The 16,331-nt window shown below is 41.0% G+C and overlaps 1 protein-coding gene across 1 annotated transcript in view; it reads right to left on the reverse strand.

Annotated features, from left to right (window-relative positions):
• Nucleotides 1-16,331, reverse strand: part of STAG1 (stromal antigen 1) — a 383,395-nt gene that overhangs the window by 34,676 nt on the left and 332,388 nt on the right. The window contains exons 26-27 of the mRNA XM_026649889.2: nucleotides 7,496-7,597; nucleotides 346-494 (exon numbers count right to left, since the gene is read on the reverse strand). Of these exons, the coding sequence (XP_026505674.1) occupies nucleotides 346-494; nucleotides 7,496-7,597 (251 nt within the window). The remainder of the gene's footprint in view (nucleotides 1-345; nucleotides 495-7,495; nucleotides 7,598-16,331) is intronic.

Here is a 16,331-nt window from a genome sequence, read left to right on the forward strand (position 1 = left end):
ACAGTTTTTTTTTTTAAATAAAATATGTGGTGCATGATGAATCCATGATGATGGGGCATAAAGGCTTTATCATCACTTGTTTGGTACAGTCTGCATAACTCACATATGGCATTGTAATACATATGCAACATGGCCATCTCAATTTCATCATGATAAAAGCTTTGTATTCACATCATCATCATCATATAGCCTCTCTATGTTCACATACACGCACCTGTATTATATTTACACACACACACACACACACACACACACACACACACACACACTCTCTCTCCTTTTGGGAAGAATATGCTGAGGCAAACTTTTAGTTTAGTTGAAGACTGAGTATTTCACACCACTCACTTGTGCAGCGTGGCTACGGCTTCTCTTGTCTTGATCTGATCCAGCCCAAAGGTGAGGGCAAACCTACGGGCCAGTTCCTTAATCCCACTGACATGGGCAGACGTCCTGTCCAGATTGGGACCTTGTTCCTGAACAAGCTCATTAAACAGCTAGAGAAAGAATTGAAGTGTTAAAAACCCATGAGATAGGAAACATTTTTCTAAAAGAGGATTATTTCTTTAACAAACGAGAGCCTTTCCATTGACTTCAATGGGCTTTGGATCAGGTCCTGTTTTAGCAGCTCTTGAAGTAGGAATCACAGGGGAAAGCTGTGGCTCTCAGTGCAAATTTCTCACTCATGCAACATTTCTGAATAAATAGGTTAAATAATTGATAAAGAACCTCATTTTAAGAAATCATCTTTGAATGGAGATGTTTCTAGTGGGGTTCCACAGGGATCAGTGCTAGGCCAGTTTTCAACATTTTGATTAATAATCTGCCAGTAAATATAAAGAAACTGCTGATAAAATTTGTGGACGAGACAAAGATTGATGGTGTGGTAAATAATGAGGAGGACAGAGCAGCCATACATAGTGATCTGGATCAATTGGTAAACTGGCCCATTCAAACAAGATAGGAGCAAGATATGTGATTCTTGGAGGTACATAAAGGGGAATAGTGAGTAGGCATAAGGAGATGCTGGTGAGACCAATACTGGTAGCCCACAATTTAAAAAGGATATTGAGAATTTGGAGAAGGTGCAGAGAAAAGCCACAACACTGATTCAAGGGCTGAAGAAAATGCTTTAAATTAAAAGATTTAAACAGCTCAATCTGTTTAGTTTATCAAAAAGAGGACTAAGTGACCTGATTACAGGGTATAAGTACCTTCACAGGGAGACAATACTGAGTACTAAACAGCTCTTTAATCTAGTGGAGAAATGCATAACAAGACCCAGTGTCTGGAAGCTATGTATAAGTAGAAGCAGGGCCACGGGAGCTCACAGTTGAGAACTATTCAAATTCCCATGGTGACTTGGCAAGCAGGAGCACTGGTGCCCCCAAGCAGAACTTGACAGAAGTTGTGCCATGACCTATTTCTTTATGAAAAACAACAATACCACCTAGCTCTTATCTAGTGCTTTTCATCCATAGATCTCAAAGCACTTTACAAAGGAGGTCAGTATGAGTATCCTTATTTTACAGATGCAGAAACTGTTAGTAAATATTAATCCTTTTTCCAATTCTTCTCATATATTAAATTAATTTACACATTCAGTATTTTCCTACAATCTTTTACAATATTAGCAAAAAGGGTGTCTGAGTTCTAAGGCCCAGAGTGTTGGTTCTTAATTTGTAAATGATTTAGATTCAGGAACTTCACGTGATCAAGTATTGGACTGTACCTCATTATTTCTGGTACCTCCGAATCTGTGGGAATATAGATGTCTAAGGAAAAGACCCCTCAAACTGTCAAAAAGTGTTTACAGAAGTATGGTGTAAACAAGAGTGGGTGATTCATAAGGGTGCCTATGATCTAATTATGTTCTATGATAAGAGGCACTTGTTATTGCAGATATTTTCTGTAATGGATGAAATAAGGATCCACTGAAAGATGTTTTTAAATCAGTTGGGTCAGCTGTCAGTAATAATGAGCGGATTAGAATTCCCTTTGTCTTAATGTAACCTAAAGATACCATAAAAAATCCATAAATAAATAGGTAAAATGAAAATGTCAGAAACAGAAACAGTGAAATTAAATGTGGGAAAGCAATTTCCCCTCCAAAATGGAGTTTCTTTGTCTTTCACACTATAAAAGATAGAGGGCTTGAAAGGTAAAGCTGGGAAGTGCAAATCCTACCAGCTACAGAGGAGAGAGAGACAGAGGCTCTTTAGCTTACTCCAATGGTGATGATGTACCTATTCTTCCTGCTTTCTGCATAATGCTGTACTAATCTCAGGCTTGGTCTACACTTACCCCCCAAGTCGAAGTAAGGTACGCAAATTCAGCTACGTGAATAACGTAGCTGAATTCGACATACCTTACTTCGAACTTACCGCGGTTCAGACGCGGTCCACACGTGGCAGGCAGGCTCCCCGTCGACTCCGCGGTACTCCTCTCGTTGAGCTGGAGTACCGCAGTCGACGGGGATCACTTCCTGGTTCGATTTATCGCGTCCAGACCAGACGCGATAAATCGAACTCGGAACTTCGATCCCCAGCCGCCGAACTAGCGCGGCAGTGTAGACCAGCCCTCAGACTGTTACCTTTTGATTAAAAAGTTCCATTTGAGCCTGTTATTTGACAATCTCAAATTGTTATTAACTTCAAGCACGTGACAGAGGCAGACAGAGGGGAAGTAACTTGCCGAAGGTCATCCAGCAGACCAGCGGCTGAGCTGGGAATAGAACGCAGGTTTAAGAGTGAGGGTCGTTACTCACTGGAACAACTTACCGAGGGTTGTGTTGGATTCTTTATCACCGGTGAATTTTAAATTAAGGTTGGGTGTTTTTCTAAAAGATATGCGCTAGGTCAAACAGAAATTTATTTCAGGGAAGTTCTGTGGCCTGTGTTATACAAGAGATCATGGTGGTCCCTTCTGGCCTAAGAATTTATAAATATCCTGAGTACCAGTCCAGTGGCCTCTTCACTAGGCCACAATGCCTTATGTGGAAAATGTGACGGCTGATTGGCATTGTGGAGAAGAATCAAGAGGGAGCTAACAAGTTGCTGAAGTCTCAGCAAATATGTGGGAAATAGATTATGAAGTAATGCACTGTCAGGAGAGCTGTGTTTAGACTGTGGATGACAGGGATGTGGAGGAGGACAGAGAATATGACAGCTATTAAGGGAAGGAAAAAACATGAACAGAACCACTGACCATTGGCATCCCCCAAAAATATTCCCCCTGCAAGCAGGTGGCATTTCAACCCTGCTGCGAAGTCTGAATACACTTTTATCAGGGGTCACTCATCCCTTCCCTTCCCTGGGTTTTTGCTTTATTGACAAGATAAATAATAACAACTCAATATAAACTCTACTACAAGCCATCTCGCCAGGCTGACTAATCTTTAGGTGGCTTCTATAGGACCCCTCTGTCCCAAACACTAGACCCCTCTGCTCCAAAGAGCTACTTCCACCTCCTTTATATTCAGGGTGGAGTTAATGGACACATCTGCTAGGAGTCATCAGGAATGAATTGGTATTTCCCTGGAGGGTTCCAACATCTGTTAACAGAGATTGACAACAGGCAAACCCTGTAATTCTGTCACACCCTCCCTCCCCCAGTCAATTTAGATGAAGATAAAACTGAGAAGTGGCAGAACACAGTTGATAAAAGGGAGATGTTGAAATAGAGATGAATAATATTTTTTGGTGACTTGCTAGTGAAGGATACGGCCAAGGCCATTTGTAATCCACATAAAAGCAAAAAGAAAGTATATTGCATGCAAGGTTCTGGTAAGAGATATGATGAGAAGAGCAGAGGTTATTCTGAAGAAAACTGATGATTTCTATTTATTCTGATTCCAAATTAGCTGTTACCACTCAAGACAGATATCTTGAGTCATTGTGGATAGCTCTCTGTAAATATCTGCTTAATGTACAGCAGCAGTCAAAAAAGCTAACAATGTCGGAAACCATTAGGAAAAGGATATTAAATTTAATGCCACTATATAAATCCATGGTATGCCCACATGTTGAATACTGCATGCAGTTCTGATCATCCCATCTCAGAAAATGGTTCATTAGACTTGGAAAAGGTAAAGAGAAGGGCAACAAAAATGATCAGAGGTTTGGAGCAACTTAGATATAAGGAGAGACTAAAAAGACTGGAGCTGTTCAGCTTAGAAAAGAGATGACTAAGGGGGGATATGATAGAGGTCTATAAAATCATAAATGGTGTGGAAAAAGTGAAGAGAAGAGCTATTTACTCCCTCACATAACACAAAAACCAGGGGTCACCCAATGAAATTAATAGGCAGCAGGTTTAAAAAAAACATGAGGAAGTATATCTTCATACAACACACAGTCAACCTCTGGAAATCATTGCCAGGAGATGTTATGAAGCCAAAGAATAACTGGGTTCAGAAAAGAGTTAGATAAGTTCATGGAAGATAGGTTCATCAATGGCTATTATCCAAGATAGTCATGGATGCAACCCCATGCTCTGGGTGTTCCTAAACCTCTGACTGTCAGAAGCTGGGACTGGATGACAGGGGATGGATCACTCACTAATTGCCCTGTTCTGTTCATTTCCTCTAAAGCATATGGCACCGGCCACTGTCGGAAGACAGGATACAGGGCTAAATGGACCATTAGTCTGATTCAGTACATCCATTCTTACGTAGTTCAGCTATTACCAATCTTGGATAAGTGACACATGATGATAGTCTCAGAGAGTGAAATTCACTGCTGTGCAGATGGCCAGCCCCAGCCTCACTTTTGCCTTTGAAATAGGTGGAGAAAGAACCTCTTCCCAAAACAGACCTTCTGCACAGCGGTGAATTTAAGAGACTAAAGAAGTGCTAAGGCTAGGATGGATACTGGAAACAAACTGTATGGTAAGCCAACAATCCAGAGAGGGCATTTGTGGGTTTCAGGAGCACTGGAATGACTTCTATAATGAGAGAAGATTCTTAAGTACATGAGTTCCACGTATGCAAGAGGGTAGTATTAGAAATACACACGATCTCAACAATGGTGGCACATGAATGAAATGTAGTTGGATTTTTTTCACATCTGTAATGTTAATATTGATAGATACAATCCATATACCTTGGGCACCCTTAAAAACTTGCTAGTTACCTTAGATACCTAGATGAGATTACCTCAATATAGGAACTATTTCCTAGATATTTCATTCAATATTTGTCAAAGAATTAAAAAAATCTCAGCAATCTGCAACTTGGTAATAAAAAAACCAGCCCCAAAACATGACTAAGGATATGATAAATAAGCAACAAAGTAAAATCACTACACAGGACCCAATCAATGAGGAGTTTTAAACCAAAGGATACTGTAATCAGTAGGACTTTAACTAACTAAGATGAAGCAATCTCCACATAGCTAAACACGGATTATCACGTTAAAACATTACATAGAATACATTTACATCTTCATGAACATATCATAGATAATCTAACCAGAGGAGAAGTCATTCTCAACCTACTTTTTAATCAACAAGGGAGGACTTGCTTGAGAATATGAGGATAGCAAGGAAGGTTGGAATCAGTGGCCATAAACTCCTTGAACTCAACATACTAAAAAGTAGATTCTTGGAGGGTAGCATGAGAGAAATGTCAAATTTCCAAAAAGCAGATATGGATGGGGGGGGGGGGGGGAGAATCCATAGTCCCCTCCAACTTCCATTCAAGTTAATGGAAAAACACCCACTGGCTTCAGTGAGGTTGAACTGGACCTTTTGTTATCATTGGTGAAAGGAAAGGAAGCCCCAAATTAACTCAAGAATGTAGAAAGCTGAAGAATCCAATAGTCAATCTGAAAAATAAATAAGTAATACTAAAAGCAAGAAGAGGCTGGCATGACTTCACATGTGATGTAAAAGAACTTATATTAGGTTACATAGAGTTTAAGGCCAGGAGGGACCATTCTGATGATCTAGTCTGAACTCTGGAATAACACAGGCCAAAGTATTTTGCCCAGCAATTCTTGCATCAAACCCAATAACTTGTGGTTGAACTAGAGCGGATCTTTTAGAAAGACACATCCACTCTTGATTTAAAGGTTTAACTGATTGAGAACCCACCACAGTCCTTGGTCAATTGTTCTAGTGGTTAATTTCCCTAACTGTTAAAGAACTGTGTATTATTTCCAATTTGAATTTGTCTAGCTTCAAATTCTAGTTACTGGATCTTGTTATGTCTTTGTTTGATAGATTAACGAGCCCACAAATATCAGATGCCTTCTTCTTATGTAGGTACTTATAGGCTGCGATCAAGTTAACCTTGTAACTTTTTGCTTGATAAGTCAAATTGATTGATTACTTTAAGTCTCTCACTGTAAGGAAAACATTTCCAGACCCCAAATCATTCTTGCAGCTCTTTTCAGTAACTTCTCCAAATTTTGGCCATCCTTTTCGACCACCAACACCACCAATTCAAGTAGTAGTCTCACTTCTGACATATATACATAGGGAATTTAACCTCCCTAATACTTGATATTCCCTGTTAATACATCGAAGGAAAGTGTTCAGGGGATCATCAACAAGGGGAGTGTTTCTAGTGGGCTCCTGCACAGACTGGTTCTCAAGTCAATGTTATTCAAATTTTTATCAGTGATCTAGAAGAAAATATAAAATTGCTATTGATAAAATTTGAAGACAACACAAAGATTGATAATTGGTAACTAATGATGAGGACAGGTCATTTATATAGACTGTTTGGTATACTGGATGCATTCAAATAACACACATTTTAATATAGCCAAATTCAAGAATAAAGAATGCCAGACAAATTTACAGGGTTGGATACTGTATCTTGGGAAGCAGTTCTTCTGAAAAGGACTTAGCAGTCATAGTAGATAACCAATTGAACATGAGTTCCCAGTGCGATGAGTGGGCACAAGGGGTAGTGTGATCCTTTGATGTATAAGCAGGGGAATAACGAGTATGAGTGGGGAGGTGATACTATTTCTGTGTATGGCAGTGGTGAGACTGTGTCCAGTTCTGGTGCTCACACTTCAAATGTAGGACAACTGGTGAGGATTAAAAAAGAGCCACACAAATGATCTGAGGACTGGAAAACATGCTTTTTAATAGTTAGAGACTTAAGGATCTCAGGCAAAAGTTTGAAAAACAGGAACCTAAAGTTGGGCTCCTAAGTCCATATTTAGAGAAAACATGATGCAGCACTTCCAGCTCCTTATGTGAAAGGAGGAAACACCATCACTATCCACTTAGACTCCTTGGGAGTTGATGGGTGGACACAGCAGGAACCACCACTACCCAGACTAGCTTTCAATGTCCCTCTTCTCTCCTTTTCTTCCAGTCCGAAGCTTTGTCCTGCTGACTAAAGCTTTCACAGAGAAAGGAATGAGAGATCCCTTTGGCATTAGACTGGCCTTTGATTGGGAGTACAGGGCACTAGACAAAGCCATGCACAGGGATTTTTTGGAACGAGAGATTATACTAGCATAAAAACTAATATTCTTACCTGCTGCAAACTGAGAATCAGTGTCTTCGCACATTGGATTTTATCAATTTGCCTTGTTTTACTCAATGTTTCCTTAATGATATCGCCATAGTCATTGTAGTACTGTGAGAAAAGGGGAAAAAAAAACTTTTAAAGGCAGAATTTATTATTTAGTATAACTTTCATGCTTTTCATAATAAAAACGGTTTACTTGTAATTCCTGTTTTGAGAAGGCAGTAGTTTCAATAAAGCCCTGCTCTTGAATCCATGTGACAGATATGCAATGACCCGATATGTAAATTCAGACTCATCAGTGGCTGGGACCCACCTACCCAGTGATGAGGTCAGCAATTGCTTTAACTGTCAATTCTTTTTTTAAAAATGGAATGAAAAATATAAATCAAAAATATTGCCTACTCTGCTTGGAAGGTAGTTTGAAGGTGATTGTCAAATTCAAAGAAAAAGTACTACAGGTAAGTCAGTATTCTTTCCTTAAAAATTAGGTTTTAAGAGATCTCACTCTTAGAAAGTAAAATAGGACTATATTAGGCAGCCCAAAATTGATTACACATGTATCCAAAGAATGAAGTATCAACAGAAATAATAGAAATGATTTTATATTTTAAATAAGGAGCTAACGGATGGCATGATACCTCTATTATAAACAAACTTTAATAAACCCTTGTAGATGGGGTGGTTGGGCTACTTTTCTCCCATTATTACTGTTATTATTTATCATTTATTTACATTGGACATACTGAGTGCTTTCCAAACACTCCGAAAGATGGTTCTCGCTCTAAGGAGCTCATAATCTATAAAGAGGCAAGTAGAATAGGGTAACAGGAACATGAACAAAAATAGACAAATCATATACAATTGATACAAAAGTCACCTTGATTCAGAGTAGCAGAGCAAAACTGGATCTTTAAGAGGGATTTAAATATGGGCAGGCTAGGGGCCATGCAAATGAGCTCTGGAAGGTCATACCAGGCACAGGGGACAGACTAATAGAAGAAACAGAGGTGATTGTGAGATGCTGACCAACAGGCGCACAAGCCTGGGAACGCTGTTGGAGAGGAATGGACAGGGATCGATGTAATGCTTGACAAAGGAGGATATGCAAGGAGGGACAGTGTCATCTAGAGTTTTAAGGTGGTGACAAGAAGTTTACATTTGAGGCAACAGTAGAAGGGGAACCAAGGCTGTGGGAGGAACTTCCAGGTTAAGTAGGACACCTTATCAGATGGTGACTCTGACTAATACCTCTGAGGGCACATAGTGCAGGCAGGGTATCACAAAGTATTTGTGAAGACAGGCCAAGCAAGTCACCAGCAGCCGCTGAACACCAGTGCAAAGGAGCATCAAAGTATGGGTCTGGGCCATACAATACAAATGCGAGCTTGTGACAGGGCTGGCTTTACCAGTGATATCACATAGTGGTCGGGTCCCTGGGTCACAACTGTCCCCCGTCTTTAGCTTCTGCTGTGGTGGGTGCTCTGACATAGTGTTGGTTTCCCTTCTGGTAGATCGTAAGTCAGTCCTCTGGCCAGGTCACACACAATATCCATGCCTTTCCGGGGTAACAAAATCTAACATCCCCCAAAAAGGAGTTTCTGGACCAACTCTGGGCCCCTGAAGACCTCACACACTTACTGCAGGGATTACGGTGTCTTTATTCACCTTATCTCAAGGGGATTTATACCATCTTCACTAGTCTCCCAAACAATCCAACACAGGATAGAGAGAAGTATTTCTTAATCCTTAAGGACAAGCTATTCCCTCTTCTGGTGCCTAAGGTAGCTACTGCCACTTGTGGACCCCCTTTTCCTGCAGCAACGACTCCTCTTGTACCCTCACCCAGGAGCTCTCAGGATAAGGCTATCCTTCCCTGCTATCCTCCACCTTTCTTTGCTGTCTGGCTCTCTTTTAAACTCCTCCTCCAGCTGGAGCAGGCTTTGCAGGTGTGGTGGGGCAGGGCCACTTGAGCCCCAAAACTGTTTCTTAACTCCTCTTCTATCCCAGTGTAAGGTTTATATACCCCATCACAGGGCCATTATTGGCTATCTTGTTTACCTACACTACCACAGTGACCAACTATGTAGGCTGTGGCACTGGAAATATTTCATGTAAAGTGTTAAATAATATTGGGTTATCTCTGTGCCTACTGTCCAACTTCATCCCAGGCAAAAGGAGGAAATAACTGGGTCTGGTCTGTGGAAAACTGAAGCATGAATGGGGCAGGTGATTCTTGTAGTTGGTGGAGCCTTGTTGAAAGTTATAGTTGGGAAATTGGAGATGCCCCAGCATATGTTGGTGTGAAAGTAACAGGTAAAATGGAAGTAAGACTAGCCGGTATGCAACTATAAAAGAACACAGGGTGAAAACCAGGCTGGAAGTTAAAAGTTCTTCCTAGATCTTGTCAGCATGAGCTGAGGACTGACAATTCACCATTCTACCAAGAGGCAGAACTCCCCCTCCTCCCCCCCCACACACAGAGAAAGGCATCTCTGTACCTTGCACACCCACCAGTTCATGTAGAGTCCAAGGATGGAATCCAAGAGGAAGAAAGCCATGCATCTAGTACTTGAGACCAGTATGTGGGAGAACCACCAAACTGAGCCACACATAAGGGAGCAGCCCATCCTACATCTGCAGTCTGATTTTGTACTGGGGACCACAACTAAATTGAGTATTACCCCAAACTACAATTATAAAAGCCTCACTGGAATAACATCTAAGGTTTTACAGCTTAACGTCCACCTAAGAATATTTTAAGACACTTCAGGTGAACTCCCCCACTGCAGTCAATAGCAAAACTCCTACTTACATCAATGTGATCAAAATTTCACCTGCACATTCTAAAAATTTTACCTAAAAACCCCATTTGCAGGAGAAAAGAGACATTTTTATGCTTTAACTCTTATACTATAAAAATGTAACTTCCAGAGTAATCACTAAATAATACATTACTCAAGTAATATATTAAAAATTAAGTTAAGAAACTTTTGCCTAAATTTCTTTTTCTTTCTGTAAATGACAAATGAGTGCCTGTAACTGAATGAAAGGTGAAATCCCCCATAATCTGCTTCTGGATTGGTTTTGTAGTGTGATGTATGAACTATGTAACTGTACTCCATTGTGATCTATCTTTTTGGTTATTTGCTCTTAATGAGTAGAATTTAGTTTATTACGTGGATGGAGTCCTGAACCCTCTTTCTTGAACTATATTGGATGATGGTTAAGTCAGGCTTTTTCTGTAGAAATGTCAGTCTTCTGATAAAACTTTTCCAAATTATTTATTAAGACTTGGTTCAGTTTGGGTTCCAAGTGACTAATAACCCCTATAGTCCTGTATGTGGCGTTTCTCTGGTGGTTTCTTATAGCTACTCGACCTGCAGATAGATTATCTAGTTGTGATAACAGAAAGTAAGATGTTCCATGTTGGTTTGATCTAATTAGGGTCTGATACGGGAAGGAAGGTGGATTTCCAGTCAAGAGCAGAGAGCCTAGGCTTGTGACAGGTGTATTAGAGATTCGTCACTGTGCAAGAGCCCAATTAACACAAAGTCAAAAGGTGACTTACTGGCAATTAGTGTTAGATTAGAATATTTTGTCCACAGAATATTCTATGTTCTATATATTCTATTACATAGTTCAGACAAGCATGAGATCAATACAGGTCATGCCAGGCCTATGAAACAATCACCACGCCACATGTCCACAGAGCAGGAGAATGGAAGATCCGGTAGTTGGAAACTGCAGGCATTACTGAACCATCTAGAAGTCACTAGGTATCCCTCATGTTGACCTCATACCCAGCTGGGTTTGCACTTGGTGTGGCTCAGTCATGTCTCCACTGCCACTACCAGCACAACCATGGCTACACTGTTATTTATACTCATGCCAGCTTGATGAGAGCTAGTACGAGTATGTGTACATGAGCAGGAGAATCACTTCCCTAGCTTGTATTGTAGCATCTTTTAAAGAACTATTTATATGAACAATCTCCTTTAGGACACACTTGCCAAAAACTGTGTCCAAGGAGGCAAACAAATCATATCTGTAATGCTTTGAGAAGATATGCAGAGCACCATGTGGGCACTGTGCAAATCTCCATAGATAATGAATTTTATCATTTGGCTAGAGTGTCAGACAGGTGTGACCCTAACAGCATCCCAATGCAAGAGGGCAGAGGGCTCACTGGTAAGTGGTAGTGAGTTTCAACGGGACTGACCAGTTCAGTGTACCCACTCACTAATGTCATAACCTGTATCTAAAAAGGTGTCATGTAAGATATCAATAGAAAGTGACAACATACTGATCATTAATGTTATTGCCTGGTGTATGCATGGAAGAGAAATTCAAAATTACGAACATATTGGGAATTATGTTCTTAAAGTGTGTTCGACAGGCTGTGGTGAAGTTGCCTCATCATAGATAAAGGAATGTAGTTCTGCCACCTGGAAGATATTTCCAGGGTACATTAAGAAACAGTGGGAATGCAATTTGTATAAAAGGTAAACAGACCCATCAAGGCAACAGGAGGAGGAGAGAACCACTTGGCATCATGTCAGGGGGGAGGAGATTGCAGGAAACAGATCAATTTACATTTTAGCAAACAACAGCAGGGGAAGAAACGTGCATGAAACTTCCTTCATCAGGAAACTCCATGCCATCTTCCTCACAGCTTGAATGAACTTTACTCTGGGGTAGGGGTGGGGCGGTAACCTTCAGAAGAATCCATTTCAAATGTTCACTGTACTATAAAAGAGGCACAAAGTTATCTTTCACCTACAAAGACAAAGGAATCAAGCACTTTGAAGATCCTGACCAGAAGGGTTGACAGCCATCTTGCTGGAAGGCAGATTGGTAAGGAAACTATCTTGAACAGAGGGTTTGCCTTGTTGTATTTAGTCTTAGCCATCAGAAAGCATTTTTCACTTTTATTTGCTTTCAACCATTTCTAACTATATCCTTTTAGACTTGAACTCAATGAAAATCCTCATCTTCTTTTATTAATAAACTTGTTTTATATTTAATCTAAACCAAGCCACTGCTGATAAATTTTCTTAGGGCCCAGACACCATAAGAAAAGCTGTTGAAATTTTCACTGTCTCAATCTTTCTTAGGCTAGGTCTACACTACCCGCCTGAATCGGCGGGTAGAAATCGACCTCTCGGGGATCGAATTATCGCGTCTCGTCGGGACGCGACAATCGATCCCCGAATCGACGCTCTTACTCCACCAGCGGAGGTGGGAGTAAGCGCCGTCGACGGGAAGCCACGGAGGTCGATTTTGCCACCGTCCTTACAGCGGGGTAAGTCGTCTGCGATACGTCGAATTCAGCTACACTATTCGCGTAGCTGAATTTGCGTATCTTAAATCGACCCCCCCCTGTAGTGAAGACCTGCCTTTAGATAGAATTTTAGGGCTCTATCTACATATATGGAATGCCAGTGTCTGCATAAGATTCTGGGAATTAGGACAAAACCTAGGAATATACATTCCTAGTTAATAAGAAAGGGAAAGAGAACCTTGAGGAAGACACATTTCTGAAGTAAATCACATCTGATGAAAAACATAAATGGGCAAGAGCAGGAAAAGGCTGCTGATTCACCCACTCTAAGGCCAGACTACGACTCTGCCAGATCAGGTGCCAGCTCATGCTAATGCCCTTAGGTCTCACTGAACACTGACAAATGCTTAGCTGGAAACCAGTCTGGCTCATCTCTGTGTTAGTATTGTTAAAATAGGAATAAGATTTATAAAAATGCATTTAGCGTTTCGACTTTATGAAATGCTTGCGAGTTGCTGAATGCATTAATCTCGCTTATAATACCTGTATCTCATGTTATAAGGTAATATTTAAGTGTTTGCTCTGTAAAAATAGAAGTGTTTGCTCTGAAACTGGAAACCCCCGCAGTCAGGAGAGAAGCATTACCAAGTGTGATATACTAGTTTACCACAAAAGGTGTCATTTCCTGCCCAATAAAAGAAGGCCTATAGACACCATTGTGGAACATCAGTGACCAAAAGACTTTGTTGATTGTGCCCCCCGCCCAATGCCCATGAAGAGAGATGTGCAGGTAGACATGTCCCATCACAACTTGAACTCTGGGAGAAGGGAATACAAATCCCTGCCATGAAAAATGTGTCATAGACCATGAAATCTGGTCTCCCCCTGTGAAATCTGGTCTTTTGTGTACTTTTACTCTATACTATAGGGATTTCACGGGGGGAGACCAGCATTTCTCAAACTGAGGGTCCCAACCCAAAAAAGGATCGGGGTGGGGGGGGGGTCGCATGGTTATTGTAGAAGATCACGGTATTGCCACCCTTACTTCTGCGCTGCCTTCAGGGCTGTGTGGCCGGAGAGTGGTGGCAGCTGACCAGGCGCCCAGCTCTCAAGGCGGCACCCCACCAGTAGCAGTGCAGCAATACCATACTATGCCACCCTTCCTTCTGCGCTGATGCCTTCAGAGTTGGGTCAGGACTCCTACAGTTACAACACTGTGAAATTTCAGATTTAAATATCTGAAATCATTAAATTTATGATTTTTAACATCCTATGACCCTGAAATTGGCCAAAATGGACCATGAATTTGGTAGGGCCATAGGTATAGTGCTTGAGGAGTTCACATTGATACTTGAAGAAATCTAAGTACAGAACTCACAACCAGTTTGGGGTTTGTGCCCTGGTTAGTAACAGTCTGCCCTGAGGTTCATACTCACATTTGTGAGCCACTCCAGACAGCCTGACACAGACATAGGTCAAATTTTTCAAAAATAGGGGCCTCAAGTTAGACTCTAAAGCATAAAATTCTCAAAAGTGCCTAAGTGTCTTTCAGTAGGATGCAAGCTCCTAAAATGACTTAGGTGCTTCTGAAATGGGATTTATGCTATTGGTATAAAAAGTCACTTGTTAGGCAAACTCAAATGCCATGAACAGAGGCAGCTAACAGAAAGGTTTCAGAGGGAGTATAGACAGGGAATGTGAGAGGCTTTCATTCCAGGTTTAGGTCTACACACGATTTCAAGATGGTCAGCAATGGAAAAGCGGTGGTGACCTATAATGGATGTGCCATGTTTTCTTTCCTGCCTGAAGCCAGAAGGGACTTCCTAAGCAAAAAGTGCAAGCCGGTGGCTGTGCTGGAGGAAAAGATTCTTGGATTGAAGAGGCAAGTAGAGACGCTACTGAGAATCAGAGATGCTGAGGAGTTCCTAGACAGCCAGGTTTGAGAGACATCAGTACCCTACGTTCAAGGAAGAAGGGAGCTGGTCAGTAAAGAGTTAGAAAGAGAGGAAATCAGAGAGGACCCCTCGCAGTTCGTAACCAGAGGCAAGAGGTCATGGCAGCATTCTTCAAAGTTGGAGACAGATGAGGATAGGTACGTTGTGGCCACCAGAGATAAGAGGACCAGGAGGAATTCCACACAGCAAGAAGATTCCAATTGATACTAGGTCCTCAATATGAAAACCGTGGAAGTTACCTCTCCTGAGCCATTTGGTACAAAGCATACCAGTTGGGTACACTTGTAGATGGTAGGTTGGCCCAACCTGTAAAAAAAACAAAGTTGCACACAACAGAGTTCTCCAACTGTCCAGGGAAGACAGACAATCTTTGCTGGGGATTCACTACTGAAGAATCGAAAGAATATTTGGCAAAGGACAAGCAGACAGCAGGACAGTGTGCTGTCTTCTCATAGCCAAGACATGAGATGTCACTCTGTGATTAAATAGACTTCTGAAGTTGACAAGTTAGGATCCACTGGTGATGGTTCTTATCAGCACTAATAAGACTGCCTTGTGGGATATCTCACAGATAGTTGATGACTTCAGGGATTTTGGACGGGTGCTGAAGAAGAATAATGTCCAAGTAATCTTCTCTGAGATCCCTCCTGTCCCATGACTGAAGAGAACCACTGGGCAGGTAAGTGGTAGAGGGTTTTGGTTTTGTGGAGCAATGGTCCACTTTCTGTGGGGAGAAATCGTTTAGATGGCCTCCACCTCAGTAGAAGGGGACCGAGTCTCCTCAGGGACAGGCTGGCTAAAGTAGTCACACGTGTGGTAAACTAATAATAAAAGGGGAGGGTAATTCTTTAATTGCCAGGTAACAAACAACAGGAATTGGAATTGCTCATTTATTAGCATAAGTTCAACCTAGTCAATATTACAGAAATCCGATAGAAAGACTTGCATGATTGGAATGTTAAAATCACTGGTTATGTTTTATTTAGGAAAGACTGAGTGAGCAAAAGGGGAGGGGAAGTAGCACTCTGTCAAAAATGGCATTTCCTGTTTCCAAGTCACTGATAATTCAGAAGAAAATTATCTTGCATACTTATCGATCGATGTTCTAACATAAAGCACAAGATGGGGTATCAGTTAGTGTCCGCTACAGAACACCAAATCACGCTAGGGAACAGGATAACTGGCTCCTTATGCACCTATCTATAATGTGTAGAGAAAAAAGCTGCATCATTATGGGGGACTTCAATCTGATTGACACACTCTGAAGGTCTCGTGCTGCCAGTATTAAAACTTCCTTGGAATTTCTACATGTGATAGATGCCTATTTCCTATTTTAAAAAGTATTTCAACCAACATGGGGGAATTCTATATTAGATTTAGTCTTGATAGATAAAAAGGAACTAATCACAGAACTGAAAATTAACAGTAGCTTGGGTACCTTAAGTATCATGATATTTTTAGTGTGGAAACAGAATAAAGTCCAGATCAGTTTATATATATATATATATATATATATATATATACATACACACACACACACACACACACACACACACACTCACTCACACTTGGTGTGTTAACAGGGCCAATTTCACAAAGCTGAAAA

The sequence above is a fragment of the Terrapene carolina genome, unplaced genomic scaffold (genome assembly GCF_002925995.2).
Source record: "Terrapene carolina triunguis isolate 2854851 unplaced genomic scaffold, T_m_triunguis-2.0 Scaffold88, whole genome shotgun sequence".
In the NCBI taxonomy this organism is placed as follows: Eukaryota; Metazoa; Chordata; order Testudines; family Emydidae; genus Terrapene; species Terrapene triunguis.